An 18,227-nucleotide genomic window follows, 5' to 3' on the forward strand; every position below is an offset into this window, starting at 1 on the left:
TTGGTATTAGTCTCGTATATTCTAACCTTACATCCCTACTCTTACTAATTTGCTGTTCAAGTTTTTGACACAAGGAAAGGTTAATGCCTTCTTAAATTGTTTTTTATTTGAATTGTCGTTATAGTGTCATAGATGTGGTAATTTTTATGTTGATATTTCTATTTTTGATTTATCTTAGGCTAATGATGTTGACAACAAAACTATTACACTGACAATAGGAAGAACATCATCAGATGGAAGCAATGAAAATCATGAAGACATTGTTTAGTATTGCTTTAAAGATTGATTAGTTGTTTATTGTTACACATTTGTTAAGGTATTATGTTGCAATTTTTTACTAAACAAACTTATTCAAGTAGTGAACTCATTAGTGGTAGTTATGATTTTATATTATTTTAGCTTGTTAAATTTTTTAGGAATAGACATATAAAGACTGTGAGGAATTAGATATTATGCATTTTATTATAATATAAAAAAGTTTTTATTTATTTTAATGGGTTATATTTTAGATTTATACTTTAAAAAATTTTACTTTTATTAAATTTTGCATTCTAATTAATATTTTATAAAATTAGAAAAAATTATATATATATATATATATATATCATAGTATATCTTATTTTGGCGTTACATTATAAATTGTGGGAGTTCACAACTCCAACAAAATAAAAAGTTGTTTTAAGTATAAGATATTTGCGGGGGTTTAAAACTCCAACAACCTGAATCAAAACTACTACAACATAGAACTGTTAGAGGTCTTTAGAAATCGATGCAATTTATTTGAAACTCCCACAAATAGCAAAGGGCAAAAAACCACCGCAATTTTGAGTTCAAAATAGCGTCGGTTCTAAAAAAACTCCTGTAACTTATTGCAGGACACCTGACTGCGTCATTTTACTAAACCACCATTACGCAACTTGCGAGGGTTAAACCCCCACCACCCCCCCGGCCCCGGCCGCAAAACCAAAAAAACCTCCCGCAAATTAGTGCCTTTTGTAGTGAAAGGTGGCATAGTCCGAATTTTAGAGGAGTTGCTACCAAAATTTTTATAAAAACTGAAAGTTTCATTTGAAGTGCTTATTAGAAAGATTTGGGCTTTGAAGGATTTTATATTTTGATTTTGAATTATTAAGAAAAGGATTACGTTTTGAGTTTTCTTTATTTAGAAAAGAATGAATTATGTTTTGAGGATGAATTGTTGATGAATGAAATGGGAGGTGATATGATAAGGAATGCGGGAAGATGAGGATTGCTTTTAAAGTCTAATTGATAAATGAATTGAATAATAGAGAATGGATTTGAATATGAATTTGAATTTAAATTTGATTGAGATATATGTGACCGAGTAAGAGGCAGTGGCATTGTCCACTTGCTTCAGATATAAGTTGAGACTCTGGATAATATGCAGTGGTGTTATCCACTTATTCTGGATAAGAGTTTGAGGCTTCGGGTAAGATGCAAGGGTTGAGTTCTGTCGCCGCTTGCTCCGGGTCAAGAATTGTAACACCACCTAGGTAAGAGGTAGTGTTAAGGTTGTCCCTTGCTTCGGGTACGCGAGTAAGATGCAAGAGTTGTAGCATTGTCCCACTTGCTTCGTGTTTGGTGTTCTTTCTAGGGTTAGCTACCGAACATGTCAGGTTTGTCTTTATAATAGATGAGACTCATCGGTCATACAATGAGACTCTAGGGTTAGCTATCCCTCATGCTGGTGGTGGTGAAGTTGAGAGTTGTTTCCGAATGTGATATTTGATTGTTGATTTAATTGAATGGCTTAGGTCGGAGGCTGTGATTGGTTTCTGATTAAGATTTAATAAAGTATGAAATATCAAGCTGGTTCATCATAGAGTTAATGAACCTATGTTTAGAACAGGTTGATCATTCATACAGTTAGGAAACCTTTAAGATTCTTTCATAAGAAAAGTGAGTTTTGGATTTCTGGATAATTAACTAATTTTCTTTAAAAAGGTTTTGAATTTTTAGATGGTTAAACCACCGGCTTTCAAAAGATTCATAAGACAATGATAATCACTGAGCTTGAAAACAGTTTTCTTATTAAATATCTTCTTATGACAATTCTGAAAAATCTGTGGTGAGACCATATGGTTAGGTTCTCACTCCCTATAACTTTATCTTTTTAGGAATTGGATGAAGAAGCTTACGAAGAGTTTATTTGCATTTTACTTATTCGATATTGTTATATTATTTTAATTATTATTGATTTATCCTTCGCCATTAATATTGTATCTTGAAAAGAGGATTATGAGTACTGATGGTTATGTTTGTAAGCTATAGTAGAAAGGACTTATTTATTATGTGTGTGTGTGTGTGTACTTAAGTGGTCGTGATTGATTTGTATGTATGTATGTATGTGCGTTTTCAAACAAAAAGTATTTTCGGATTTTAAAAGAATAGTTTATACGGTTCGAGTTTTGCAAAGGCTCCTATTTTATTATTAAGTATATAGAAGTCGTCGTATAGTACTCCTCATTATCAGAGTGGTACAGCCGGAAGTATGACATTCTGGTAGTAAGGGTGTTACATCCAGGTTTTTGCACGTGGTTACATTATGATGCTATAGTGTACAATGATTTTCGGGGACAAGTCTGGTGCTAGAGTTCATTTAAGGTGGATACCGTATGTTGCTGACCTCGACGGGCTTGGGAAGTATAGTTAGGGATCAGCCATGCTATCATGGTTGTACAGGTGTCTTTGTAGAACGGCTAACCAGCATGTAAAGAACCTTGCTAGGCCGCTGACATTCCTACAATCTTAGATCTTTTGGCGCTTTCCTACGTTCAGGACCATAGGGTTTGACACGATCCTTTTGCTGCTTGCATTCAACAATCTCAATGAGATCATTGGTTGGTGTGGAATCATCCTCAATAATGGGGCATGTTCCTTGTTCAACTTCTCCTAACTCTTCAACCACTCCTTCTGATTCATTGTTCTCAACTTCTTTCACTTGTTGCAACTCATGCTTCAACTCATCTTCTTTCTCTTGAGGTTCCAAGCTCTCTTCCACTTTACATTCTTCAATTGAAGTTGACTCTTTGTATTCATCCATGAAAGTGCCTGAAATGTTGCAAGAGCGTATTGAGGCCAATCGGGTTAAAGCTTTGGCTAAGGTAGCCATGATATTTCATTGCCTCTTTTGGTACTCTTCTTGCTCTTGGAAAAAATACTTAGATTGCTTCCTCTGTTGAGGGTTGTGGAGAAAAAGAGGGTTCATCATTTGGGAGAAGGTCTTCATATATGGAAGGTGGTTCATGATGGTGAGAATGTTGAGGTGATGTATATAGAGGGAATTGTTTAAGAGGTTCATGAGAGTAGGGGTGTTGGAATGGTGATAGTTTTAAGTATGGTTCATAAGGCTTATATGGTTGTTCATGGGATTCATAAGGTTGGTGGTATGGTGGATATGGATTTGGATCATATAGAGGTGATTGGTGGTGAAATGGGGCTTGAGGGTATTGTGGTTGAGGGCAATGTTGAGGATGTGGTTCATAAGCCTATGATGGTTGAGGTTCGCAACCATAATAAGACCCACTATATCCATTGGATTGGTGTACACCATGAGGTAGATTGTAATCATAGTAACATGGAGGAGGAGGTTATTGTCATGAGGATTGTCCACATGAATGCAACTCCTCCCTCATTTGATAATTCCTTCCTCGGTGTTAATCGTCATTGAAATTGCCAATTCCTACAACATTTCCACAATCATACCCAAAACCATAAGGATGAGAATTCATAAGGAAAATGACAAATAAAAAACAAAAGATATCAAAAAACAAGACAAACAAAATTTTAACTACTAAACTGGCAAATAACCCTATTAAAGTTTAGAAAAGTTGTCATAAAATCAAATCAAATAACCAGGAGGTTTAAATTCCGGGTCATTCTCCCACGAAATTGTAATCGGGTGTGCATGTCATTGGCTATGAGAGAATTGGATGGTGGTAGCAATAAATAAGAATTTAAAAGACAAGAAAGTAAAAGAGCAATCAATAACTAAATATCAAAGGCGATTAAACTAAAAGTAATTAAAATAAATGAAAGGGAATTCAAATGATCTTGGAAATGGTTGAGAGTCAAGGATCACTATTCTTTTCATTGACTACAAACATAGCAATTATGAAGATTTATCCCACTTAGTCAACCCCTAAACATCGGAGGTAAGTCAAATAGGCATAATTGATCTTAATCCAGAAATCCTAACCAACTCACTAATTAGGCTTAGTGAACGGATAGCGTTAATGGAAACAAAATCAACTAACAATCTTAAATCACCAATTAATATTAGACATCAATGACTTAAGGTCACCTAAGTCCTCAATTCCAAGCCAAGAATACAAAAATCTAATATAAATCTAGAAGAAGTATTTTTTCAAACACTTAGAATGCATAGAAGGAAAACATCATAAATTGGAAGAATAATAAAATCTATATATACCAAACCAAGAAAGCAATAACAGCAATTCAAATAAGCAACAGTAAACATGAAAAACATCAATTGCATTAAAGGAAATTGAAAATTCAACAAGAAAATTCATATACTAAAATTAACGAAAATTGATAAGCTAACAAGTAAGATACATCTTTGCATGATTAAGGTGGATAGTGAAAAGCATTCTTCCTGAATTTTTAAACATTTCCAAAGCCTTAATGTTTCTCCATTCATATTACTTTCTTAATTGTTTACTAATTGCATTCAGTTATTTCTCTGTTTTTGCTACTAGAATATCTTTGAAACCCTAATTTGTAATTGTCTAGCTAGAATAATCAATTAACCATTGCTTGCATAGTCCATTAATCCTCGTGGGAACGACAACCCACTCAACGTAATATTACTTGATACAATTCAGTATACTTGCCGAGTTGTGATTTTGCAAAATTTTGCATCACCGTAGTATTCACTTTTGATAAATTTAGATCTTATTTAATTGAATCAAAAGTAATAGTCGACACTGATCATTCTACTCTTAGGTACCTCTTGTCTAAACAGGATGCCAAACCAAGACTAATAAGATTGGTTTTACTACTCCAAGAATTCAATGTGAAAATTCGGTGCAGAAAAGGAACAGAAAATCTAGTGGCATATCATCTATCCAAGATCCATCTTGATGAAACTCAAGCATCACAAGTAACCCTCAAGGAGGAGTTCCCAGATGAACAGCTCCTAGCCATCACGATTGTGCCATAGTTTGCTAACATGGCTACTACAATGCCAGAGATCCAGAAATTTATCCCAAAAGCACGAGATGCTACAAAATTTCATACTTGAAGTAGAATTATTTAAGGTATGGGGAATTGATTTCATGAGGCCATTCCTTTCTTCAAATTCAAACCTCTACATACTCGTGGTCGTCGACTATGTAACTAAATGGGTGGAAGCCATGCCATCACCTACTTATGATACTAAGGTTGTAATCAACTTTCTAAAAAAGACAATTGTTAACAAATTTGGGGTTCTAAGAACACTAATTAGTGATGGAGGAACCCACTTCTGTAATAAACAACTTGAAGCGCTCCTTCAGAACTATGGAGTAAAAAACAAGGTAGCAACTCCATATCATCCGCAAACTAGTGAACAAGTAGAGTAATAAAGAGCTAAAAAGAATCTTGGAGAAGATGGTCAATGCCACTTGAAAGGACTGATCCAGAAATATTGATGATGCTATGTGGGCCTACAGAACAACCTTCAAAATACCAATCGGTAAGTCACCTTATCAACTAGTCTATGGTAAGGCTTGCCACTTACCTGTTGAGCTTGAACATAAGCATTATGGGTAATCAAATTCTTGAATTTTGATGCCAAGGTAGCAGAGAAAAAGAGATTATTGCAACTCAACAAACTTAAGGAATTTAGAATTCAAGCTTAGGATAATGTCCAATTATACAAAGAAAGAACAAAGAAGTGGCATGTCAAAAACATCCTTCTAAAAGATTTTGAACTAGACCAGAAGGTTTTTCTCTTTAATTCAAGATTAAAGTTATTTCCTGAAAAGCTAAGATCAAGATGGTCTGGGTCATACACAATAAGTAAAATATCTCCATTTGGACACATTGAAGTCATGGAAGAAAATTCTGAGAGAAAGTTCATGGTCAATGGACAAAGACTGAAACCCTATCTTGAGGAAGTAGGCTTGTGAAATCCACCCTAACCACCAACCTAAAAAGCCCAACGTCAAGCTAGTGATGATAAAGAAGTGCCTGATAGGAGGAAACCTAACCATGGTTAATATTTTCCTTTTCGTCTTTGTTTCTTTTATTTAAGAGCCTATAGTCATCATCATCATCATCTTCTTCTTCCTTTTATTCCTCCTTTTTTGCATGCATATTTACTTTCTTTTGTTTTACATCAAATACCCCACATTTAATATCACGTTAGATTAGGGTTTTTATCTTATCCCTTTTTTTTTCATGCATGTATGCTTTTGGCCAGGATTTACATCCATTATTCTGTCAATCTTTAAGTTTAATGCAAATCTCTAAGTTTAGTGTAAATCCTTAAGTTTGGTGTTAGTAACACCATGAATCATAAAAGAACCGGCACAAAGAGCGATGATGATAACTGAATAGACTTGAGTAAGATCATAATAAGATAAAGCCTCTTTACTGGTGGTTAGTTACTGTTTTTTTCCGTTACTTTCACCTTTTCTATTTATTTACATTTTTCTTCCCTGCATACATAGCATATTCTATCTTTTCTTATCTTGAACTTAAAATTTAAATTCTTATTCCTCCAGTAACTATTTTTATGGAAGATATCTTGAAAAAAAGATTGAATTAAATGATTAAAAACAAATAGTAGAGGTGCTTAAGTATATGTAGTTACATTTGAAGAAATCTAAAATACTTGAATCTTAAGAAAACGAAAAAAGAATCTTCAAAAATAGAAATTTAAAGAAGTATTATGAGGATTCAACCATCAATTCCTTGAAGCAGTAAAAAAAATTAGAATGATAAAAAAAATCGAAAATTCCAAGGCTCTAAGCACAAATGATTAGGATCCAGTTCTGTGCTTGTGATGTTTCTATTTTAAGATAGACTTGGGCTAGTAAATCCGAAGGGTGCTTCATCACCCGATAACTTAGGCCAACTGGACCAGAATTATAAAACCTATAAAATTAATAAATAATCATTCAATAACTTAATTATTATTCAAAGAAATTAGGAAATTAAATTTTATATTTTAGAAAAGAAGAAATATTAAAAATACAAATTTTAACACTAATTTTAAAAAATTTTGGCCCAAAATTGGACCGTGGAGCCAAATAGGCCCCAAGGCTCATCTTATATAAGCCAAACACTTACCTTCTCCTCCCAAAATGAATGGAAGCACGCTGAGGAAGAGATGATTCAGGTGAAAACCCTAACCTCAACCTTCACCAACTTCAATCTCTTATATCTCTCAATCCGGAACTTCGATTGTCACACTGTTTGTGGCTCCGTGACCACTGCGTTGAGCTCTACAAAACCCGCTATTTGGAGCCAAAGTATGATTTTGGTTTCTCGTAGATAATATATAATATTTTGTGAAAATGTAGTATACACGACCATATGATAGGTTCGAATGTGTAAGTATGTTAATGTTTAATAACCTTGATATGGAGTTATGTTGAGAATGAGTTAATGAATGACGATATTGTTGATTGTTGATGTTTGATGATGATAACGTATTATGATGAGCATGAGGAATGTTGTTTTGATGGTAGGATTATGTGGAAGGGAATTGAATATAATTTAGTGATTGGTTTGTGTGGAAGAGATAGAAATGACATAGAAAGGTATTAAGCATGTTTAGTGTTGTTTTAAAGTGTGAAATCATTGGTTTTGAAAAAGAAGTTTGGTAAAATGGAGGTTTGGCAATTCTTTGCAAAAATTGATTTTTGACCAAAATTCGGCTGGCTATAACTCGGCTACCAAACCCTTAAATTTTTCCAAACTTATTTTAAATGAAAATTAGGTCAGTAAAGTTTACATCATTTGAAGAATGGAATAAAAATGATTTTTTACAAAAAAGTTATGCCCGTCGGAAGTTTGGTATGCAAAAGTGAATTCTGCAAGACTTAGCAGCTTTTTAACATTATGGAGGGCATGCGTACATGAACACACACGTGACACGGACGTTCGGCTCTGTCCAGACATCTCGCATATGCGGCCGTGTGCATGCGTACGCGAGAAGGGAATTTTACAAGGTCGCGTACGCAGGCAAGTACCACACGACGCGAGACATCTCTTCTATCCGAGGGGCTTGCGTACACAAACACTGATCACGTACGCGAGTTGGGCAAATGACACCCTCGCGTACATTTGGCATGCGTACGCAGAATCCCTGTTTTTGAGAAAAGTGGATTTTTGTGATTTCAACCTATTTTCTAACTTCCAAACCTCTATGGTTACCTCCTAAAGTCCCAATTTGTTGGCTTCCACTTATCTGGGATACGAGTTTTCCTGGGTAGATGTAGTGGCTAGTCACCACTCGCTCTAAGTTTAGACTCGATACTCTGTTGATCCTACGTCGCAAGATGTGGCCAGACACTTTAACTCCCTGGAAATTCCCCCAACGGGCTGAATTTGATGATTGATTATAAAGCTATGCATAAACTCTTTGGGATGTGCGCACAGAGGGACTGTCTAGGGTTAGCTACCAGACATGTCGGGTTTGGCTATAAACTGACAGATGAGACTCATCAATCATAGAGTAAGCATACATCATATGCATTTGTTTGTTTTGTTTGAATGTGCATTAATTGAGTTTGCCTATTTGACCAACTATGCTTACTTGTTGTATGTTTTACTTGTTGTAACTGCATCCTATATCTATGTTTTTCTTGTCTGTATTATTTGCTTGTGCAACTGAGATACCCCTTGTCTAGCAGAGAAGTGATGAGGGTTGTTCACCGGGGTTTCGGAGGGTTGGAGGAGGTAAAAGTGAAGTGTAGAGTTAGAATTAGATTCATAACATGAGTGCCTTGGATAGTTTACCTGATTTCTAGTTTAATTTATAACTTTAAATTTTAAATCTGAGTGTCGGAGTTCTAAGATTGTCTCTAAATTTCTCGAAATCTTATATCTTATGTACGTTGGCAGCTTTACCATGCTAAAAACTCCCGGTTTTCATTCCATACAAATGTTGTTTTCATATGCAGGTCGTGAGACATCTTATTGAGCGTCTAGAGTTTTTGAGCAAGCAAAATTTAGCTTTTGGGAAGTTATGTTTTGGAATGTTGGTTATGTGTTGATGTTTATAAACTCTTCTATGTATATATAATTTGTGTTATATATATATATATATATATATATATATATATATATATATATATATATATATATATATATATATATTTGCTAAATTTATAATTCTTTATGTGGTGTTAATACGGAAGAGCGAACATATTCAGTGCTTTCAAGTTCAGCCCCTAGACCATTAGTTGCTTTCAAGGTAGAAAAATTAAATGGTATAGTGCTTTCAACAACACAGAAGGCAAAAATAATTCAACAAACTAATTATTTATGTATTCCTTTTTCGGAATATTTTAATTTATTCAAGTAAAATTAAATTTGTATACAAAACATAAATTTCAAAAATTATTAAAATAAAAAATTTGTGGATGGATAAGCAAGTGCACATAACAATAATCTATAGCTAGCAGGAGTGATTTCCAAAAGTTCAAACATGTGGCTATGAACATGTATGACGAGTAGTTGAGAGGAACATATATAGAGCACTTCCCCAACAAAGTTAAACTCTCATCAATAATCGTGTGTACTATTATTGCTTTCACTTTTTCGTTCTTTCACGTTTCCTGTCTATTCGAATTGAGCATTTTGACACCTTCCCTTCCAACTTCACAGTACAGTTCTAGCGCCTATTTTTGGCCCATTTAAGCCTCTACTCATCACTCCGTTTTGGTCTTTTGGACATGCTGCGGAATATTAAGTTAATCCAGGCTTGATAAATTGATATTATGTCTTGTCCACTCAATTCTAAATTAAATTTTAATAACTTATTCCAATATATTTTTCCATAAAATTGCACAATTTTAAGCATGATATCAGTTTAGTTTTTGAAAAAGTTTTTACATCAATTTAGTTTTCCTCGAAATAATATCATATGACTTCTAGTTACTAGTTTAACTGGCCATTAATAAATAAACACACATTATATGAATAATAATATCAAATCATTAGCAATAATAATGTAAGCATCGATAATAAATAGAATCAATAAACATAAGCAAAGCTTATCTTTATAAATTGAGATCCAAAATGAGTGAAGATGATGAAACTGCTTCCTCTTTAATTAGTTTAAGTTCCATCATCCAAAATTCTGAAATCACTACCAAATCAGAAATCACCATATATGTACATGCATGTTGCCCAATTCCCAAATGAAAAATACTCGTCATTAGAATTTTTTATTTTTTATTATTTTTAATTATTAATTTAATTTTTTAATTTAATAATCTAACATGTTTTAAACTTATATTTTTAATCATTAATAATTAACTACTAATTAAAAATAATAAATTCCTCCTCAAATTACAAAAGTACACTACCTAACCTATGTCTCTAACTAACAAATTAAAGCTACCATTATTAATATTTATTATTTTATTACTATTATTATTCATTATTGTATCATCATTATTGATTTCACCAAACATCAACACAGCTGTAGCTGTACCATGATTCTCTACACCGGAACCCACCATCCCACAACCTCACAACGTTCCCGTTAAGCTCCGTCAAGTCCTGACACGTGTACCATCCGCCCTCATTAACGCCGTTCCTCAACCGTAACAACCTCTCCCACTTTTCCCACCACTCCACTTCGCACCCTTCTTCCCTCCACGCCATCAAAGGCAGAGTCAAAGTCAAAGATCCCTCTCTCTCGCCGCGCATGCATTGCGCGCCCTCATCATCACCCTCCTCCTCGTAGTACACCGTAAACTTCCCCTTCCTTACGCCGTCAACGTCCTCAGTAACCGCCAACGGAGCCGCATCCACGACAGCAGCTGACTCAACTAGCGGCGTTACCGCCTCGGGAATGGCAGCTTCAACTACCAGCTCTCTGGTCGGGTCACCTATTTCGGGTTCGGGGCAAACCGATGAGCGAATCTTCCAGAAGCTGAGGGCTGCGGTGAGAAGTGCGAGCCAAGTCCAAAAGTTGTTGAGGAGAGTGAGGAAACCAAAGGTGAGGTAGTTGAAGACAAGAGCCTCCACTTGGGAATCCAACACGTTCATTTTTTGTGAAATTGTGGTTTCTTTCTTCTCTTTTCCCTCTGTTTCTAGGAGTGTCTGTAAGAGAGAGAGAGAGAGAGAGAGATGAATTGAATGTGGAGAGAGATGGAAGTGAGAATGAAGAGATTTAAGGAAAGGTGGAGGGTGAGACAACAGACAAGCGAGGGTGAGGGATATCTCGTAAAGATGCCAAGAATCGAGAGCCAAGATGCCTTTTGTTTAAGATACATCTTACATATTTACACATCATGCCCTCCTCTACTAGCTATACTACGGCTAATTTTTTTTTTTATTATATATATACCGGAACATTAAGCGTTTTTTACATTTATGAGTAGCATTACAGATTTTGTTTTTGATAGTGAAGTAGCAACCTAGTATTTTTTAAAATGTGGGTTGATGTGGTGTTATTTTTAAATGTGGAATTGTTTAATTAGATAAACAAAAATCGGATCGTCTGATTTGTGAGAAGTACAGAAATTGGACCATCTGATTTGTGAGGACATAGAAATCGAACTGAGGAATTTGTGAAAGAACAGAAATCGGACCGAGAGATTTCTGTTAAAAAAATAAAAATTTGAAGTATAGAAATCAGACCTTTCGATTTGTGTATCTTCCACATTTTTGAAAAACACCAAAAATTACAATGTTAAGGTATATCACCACTTTTATTTCCATATACAAAAAAAAAGAGCCGTAACATTACATATTTAAATTTTTTTATCTGTCAAGTTTAACTAAGTTAAATAGGAAGCAAATTGATGAGGAAAAAAAATCAGCAATATAAAGACTTACATAGATTATATTCTGGTTGTATCTATATTGTAAGTTGTATAAGACTGAAGATTGTATAAATAACTAAGTTGCAAGAAGTCATCCACTCCATCAAGAATATCAGGGTTTGCTGATATTAAGCTTTTATCGTGCATTAAAACCTATAATTAACAAGGTTAAATATTGAAGTTAGTTAATCAGACAAAAAAAAGAGCATTTCTCAGTTGTCTCACTGAGTCCAGCTAGATGGAACAAACATCACTGTGTACTGTCGTAATTCTAGATCATATCTTACTTTTTCATCAAGCAGTGAAACAACAGACTCGGTTCCAGAAGATGTTATTATCTTCACCAACTCCCAATTCCCATTTGAAAGTTGAAGCCAACACTGAACCTTCTGAAATAACGAACTTCAGAAGTAAGGGAAAGAAAAAGAAAATTCTAAACTATCCATGTGTTACTAATAATGAGAACAGAAAAACTCAATCTCTTGAACTCAATAATTACATCAGTTATCCAACTAAATAATTACATCACAGTTATCATAAACTGATTTCAAAGCCTAGAAGCAGAGTGAAATTAAAACCATGAAGCATATAATAAATCAAAAGATCACCAATTACAAATTTTTTATAAGAGCAGAAGTTAGAACAATGAAAAATGAAGAGGGGAGAGGGGAGAGGCGATATGCAAGCACACGACACAAAGGATCCGGCGAGAGGACCCATAGCACGAAGACAGAAGTTCTTGAGTGCGACGGACGGCGATAGCAGTCTCTCACTCCGACAGATGGCGACAACAATTGGTGGAGGCTAGGGTTTGCTTTCTTTGGTGAAGGGGGAAGAAGAGAGAGGGGGAGGGGAGGGGATAACGCGTGTAATCCTCCTTTTTTTCCTCTTTCAAGGAAGGAAACCACGTCGTTTTCTATAAACCGGGCGGGTTCAACAATTCGTGTCCAATTCTTAAAATAGTGATTTTTATTAATAAATTGAACTGCTAAAATTATCGATTTGCAGTCAAACTAATTTGACCGGCTGGTCTGATCTGGTTTCCAGAATCATGATGAAAACACACGGATGCTGGAAAATGGAGTGCAATTCAATAACGTAAACCAAAAATATTGATATCTCCGAGGGTCGAAATAAAATTTTAAAAATTTAAAGATTTAATTGCATTGGGTTTTTGGCAATTTCCAAAATTTAATTAGATTTTTATTAATAGTTTTCTTTTATAAAAAATTACAATAATAATAGATATTCACTTTTATAATATTTTTGTAATTTATCCCATCTTCTAAAAAAAATAACCCATAAATTTTAAAATTGTTTATAAACCTCAAAAAATTGAGGAATAAAAAATTTTAAAAAAAATAATAAAAAAGGTAAAAAATGAAAAAAAAGGGTAAATCACATATTTAAATAAATTAGGTTTTAAAATGATCCAAATATAACAATAAAAGATTGGTTACATTTCAGTTTCGATTAAAGTATCAAAACTGATCATAAAAGATTATGACACTAATTAATCTAACTATAGAATAATTAAAACTGCTTTTTAATCATAAAGGATAGGCTTAGTAGACAAAACTACGAAAATCCTAAAAACTATCAACAATCTCTAAGGCTGTGTGTTTGTTTCTGAGAATAAGACAAGACACTGAGAATAAGACATAAATGACATAAACACAAAATTTTGTGTTCTTGTATTTTATTTGGTGATAAAGTAGAATAAATTATAAAAATCCAATTTATTCTCATTTTTTCATTCAAAAAATTTGAGACAAAAAATATAATAATAAAAAATATAATTATGAAAAATTAACAAGAATAATGAAAGAAAAAATAAAAAATAAATTGTGTCTTTTGTTAGTATCTCCGTGTCCTTCCGGTTAGGATTGAACACAAAATATACTAACTCTTTTCTATCCATATTTCTTCTGTCAAACACGATTTTATGTCTCTGTATCCATGTCTCAATGTCCTATCTTTATAAACAAACGCGGTCTAAATTACTCCTCTAACTTAACCTAATTACTCCGAAACTCTAACCGTATTCATTCTCATTCCTATTTCAAATTTTCTTCCCACTCTCTTCATTTGAGTTTTTTCTTACTCTTTTCAACCACATAATAACATTCTTTCATGGTTGTTTCTTCTTACTTTATTAACCTTAATATTCTAAATAATTTTTTAACTATATATATCTCACTCACCTACTAGTACTATTACTACTCACATTTTTTTATTGTTTTGAATAACAAATTTGACTATATAATGATGATACAATAACAAATTTGATAATTGTTTTGAATCTTGAAATTTTTAGATAACTAATGTCATATTGTTCTTCAAGAGTAATTCAAGAATAAGAGAGAAAGGGAGCGTGTGTACTCTTTTAAACAGTAATGCTCTTTGGTGCACGAAATTGTGATCACACTTTTTACAATTCCGTATAACTAACCAACAAGTGCACTGGGTCGTCCAAGTAATACCTTACATGAGTAAGGGTTGATCCCACGGAGATTGTCGACTTGAAGCAAGCTGTGGTCATCTTGTAAATCTCAGTCAAGCGGATTCAAATGGTTATGAGGTTTTGATAAGAGAAATAAAACATAAAATAGGATAGAGATACTTATGCAATTCATTGGTGGAAATTTCAGATAAGCGTATGGAGATGCTTTGTTCCCTCTGAGACTCTGCTTTCCTATTGTCCTCATCCAATCATGCGTACTCCCTTCCATGGCAAGTTGTATGTTGGTGGATCACCATTGTCAATGGCTACCATCCGTCCTCTCAGTGAAAATATATCCGCTATGGTTCCCCGCATGGCTAATCAGCTGTCGGTTCTCGATCGTGTCGGAATAAGATCCATCAATCCTTTTGCACACTGTCACTGCGCCCAACAGTCATGAGTTTGAAACTCGTCATAGTCATCCCATCCCAGATCCTACTCAGAATACCACAGACAATGTTTAGACTTTCCGGATCTCAAGAATGCTGCCAATTAATTCTAGCTTATACCACGAAGACTCTGATCTCACGGAATGGAAGGCTCTATTGTCAGGAGAGGCAACCATGCATCGTGAACCAGGAGGCCAAGAGGTACACACTCAAGCTCTTATAGATAGAACGGAGGTGGTTGCAGGCACGCGTTCATAAGGGAGGATGATGATGAGTGTCACGGATCATCACATCCATCAGGTTGAAGTATGAGTGAATATCTTATAACAAGAATAAGCGTGAATTGAATAAAAAAATAATAGTACTTTGCATTAATTCATGAGGAACAGCAGAGCTCCACACCTTAATCTATGAGGTGTAAAAACTCCACCGTTGAAAATACATAAGTGATGAAGGTCCAGACATGGCCGAATGGCCAGCCCCCAAAACGTGATCAAGAGATCAAAAGTGATCCAAAGATAGTCTCAAAAATGATCTAAAGATATGAATACAATAGTAAAAAGTGCTATTTATACTAAACTAGTAAACTAGGTTTACAGAAAATGAGTAACTAAGTGTAGATAGTGCAGAAATCCACTTCTGGGGCCCACTTGGTGTGTGTTTTGACTGAGCTTTGAAGCTTTCATGTGCATAGGCTCTTCTTGGAGTTTAAACGCCAGTTTTGGTGTCAGTTTGGGCGTTTAAATCCAGCTATGGTGCCAGTTCTGGCGTTTTACGCCAGAAAAGGGTCTTCTAACCGGCGTTTGGACGCTAGTTTGGGCCGTCAAATCTCGGGCAAAATATGGACTATTATACATTTCTGGAAAGACCAAGATGTTTACTTTCCAACATAATTAAGAGCGCACCAATTGGGCTTCTGTGGCTCCAGAAAATCCACTTCGAGTGCAGGGAGGTCAGAATCCAACAGCATCTTCAGTCCTTTCTCAGCTTCTGAATCAGATTTTTGCTCAGGTCCCTCAATTTCAACCAGAAAATACCTGAAATCACAGAAAAACACACAAACTCATAGTAAAGTCCAGAAATGTTAATTTTGCATAAAAACTAATAAAAATATACTAAAAAGTAACAAAAACCTATTAAAAACTTTGTAAAAACAATGCCAAAAAGCATATAAATTATCCGCTCATCACAATACCAAATTAAATTGTTGCTTGTTCCCAAGAAACTGAAAATAAAATAGGATAAAAAGAAGAGAATATACTATAAATCCCAAATTATCAATGAAGCTTAGTCCAAATTAGATGAGCGGGGCTAGTAGCTTTTTGCTTCTGAATAGTTTCGGCATCTCACTTTATCCTGTGAAGTTCAGAATGATTGGCATCTATTAGGAACTCAGAATTTAGATAGTGTTATTGATTCTCTTAGTTCAGTATGTTGATTCTTGAACACAGCTACTTTATGAGTCTTGGTCGTGACCCTAAGCATCTTGCTTTCCAGTATTACCACCGGATACATAAATGCCACAGACACATAACTGGGTGAACCTTTTCAGATTGTGACTCAGCTTTGCTAAAGTCCCCAGTTAGTGGTGTCCAGAGTTCTTGAGCACACTCTTTTTGCTTTGGATCACGACTTTAACCACTGTCTCAAGCTTTTCACTTGGACCTTCATGCCACAAGCACATGGTTAGGGACAGCTTGATTTAGCCACTTAGACCAGGATTTTATTCCTTTGGGCCCTCCTATCCATTGATGCTCAAAGCCTCGGATCCTTTTTAACCTTGCCTTTTATTTTTAAGGGCTATTGGCTTTTTCCGCTTGCTTTTTCTTTTTTTTTCTTTTAATTTTTGCCACTTTTTTTTCGCAAGCTTTTTTCTTTTCACTGCTTTTTCTTGCTTCAAGAATCAATTTTATGATTTTTCAGATTATCAATAATATTTCTCTTTGTTCATCATTCTTTCAAGAGCCAACAATTTAACATTCATAAACTTCACTATAAAAAATATGCACTGTTCAAGCATTCATTCAGAAAACAAAAAGTGTTGCCACAACATCAATATAATTAAACTATTTTCAAGATAAAATTTGAAATTCATGTACTTCTTGTTCTTTTGTAATTAGGAACATTTTCATTTGAGAAAGATGAAGGATTCATGGAATTATTCATAGCTTTAAGACGTAGACACTAGACACTAATGATCATGTAATGAAGCTAAAACATAGTCCACCTTAGTGATGGCGGCTAGTTCCTCCTCTTGAAGATCTTATGGAGTGCTTGAGCTCCTCAATGTCTCTTCCTTGCCTTTGTTGCTCCTCCTTCATGGCTCTTTGGTCTTTTCTAATTTCATGGAGGATGATGGAATGCTCTTGGTGCTCCATCCTTAGTTGCTCCATATTGAACTCAAATCTCCTAAGGAGGTGTTGAGTTGCTCCCAATAGTTGTGTGGAGGAAAATGCATCCCTTGAGGTATCTCAGGGATTTCTTGATGAGGAACTTCCTTATGCACTTATTGAGATCCATGAGTGGGCTCTCTTGTTTGCTCCGTCCTCTTTTTAGTGATGGGCTTGTCCTCTTCAATGAGGATGTCTTCCTCTATGACAATTCCAGCTAAATTACATAGGTGACAGATGAGATGAAGGAAGGCTAACCTTGCTAAAGTGGAAAGTTTGTCAGCAACCTTATATAGTTCTAGAGGTATGATCTCATGAACTTCCACTTTCTCTCCAATCATGATACTGTGGATCATGATAGCCCAATCCATAGTTACTTCGGACCGGTTGCTAGTAGGAATGATGGAGCGTTGGATGAACTCCAACCATCCTCTAGCCATAGGCTTAAGGTCAAGCCTTCTTAGTTGAACCAGCTTGCCTTTGGAGTCTCTCTTCCATTGAGCTCCTTCTAGACATATGTCCATAAGGACTTGGTCCAACCTTTGATCAAAGTTGACTCTTCTAGTGTAGGGGCGTGCATCTCCTTGCATCATTGGTAAGTTGAATGCCAACCTTACATTTTCCGGACTGAAATCTAAGTATTTTTCCCGAACCATTGTGAGCCAATTCTTTGGGTTTGGGTTCATACTTTGATCATAGTTCTTTGTGATCCATGCATTAGCATAGAACTCTTGAACCATTAAGATTCTGACTTGTTGAATAGGATTGGTGAGAGCTTCCATCCTCTTCTCCTAATCTCATATCGGATCTTTGGATATTCGCTCCTTTTGAGCTTGAAGGGAACCTCGGGGATCACCTTCTTCATGGCCACAACTTCATAGACGTAGTCTTGATGGACCTTTGAGATGAATCT

The 18,227-nt window shown here is 35.0% G+C and overlaps 1 protein-coding gene across 1 annotated transcript; it reads right to left on the bottom strand.

The window, feature by feature from the left end:
- Positions 1-10,240: 10,240 nt before the first annotated feature.
- On the bottom strand, positions 10,241-11,561 carry LOC112770669 (uncharacterized). The gene has a single exon (XM_025815009.3). It carries the CDS (start codon positions 11,251-11,253, stop codon positions 10,663-10,665), a length of 591 nt encoding a protein of 196 aa, XP_025670794.1. The 5' UTR covers positions 11,254-11,561; the 3' UTR covers positions 10,241-10,662.
- Positions 11,562-18,227: the final 6,666 nt, after the last annotated feature.

The sequence above is a fragment of the Arachis hypogaea genome, chromosome 3, assembly GCF_003086295.3.
Source record: "Arachis hypogaea cultivar Tifrunner chromosome 3, arahy.Tifrunner.gnm2.J5K5, whole genome shotgun sequence".
Lineage (NCBI taxonomy): Eukaryota > Viridiplantae > Streptophyta > Magnoliopsida > Fabales > Fabaceae > Arachis > Arachis hypogaea.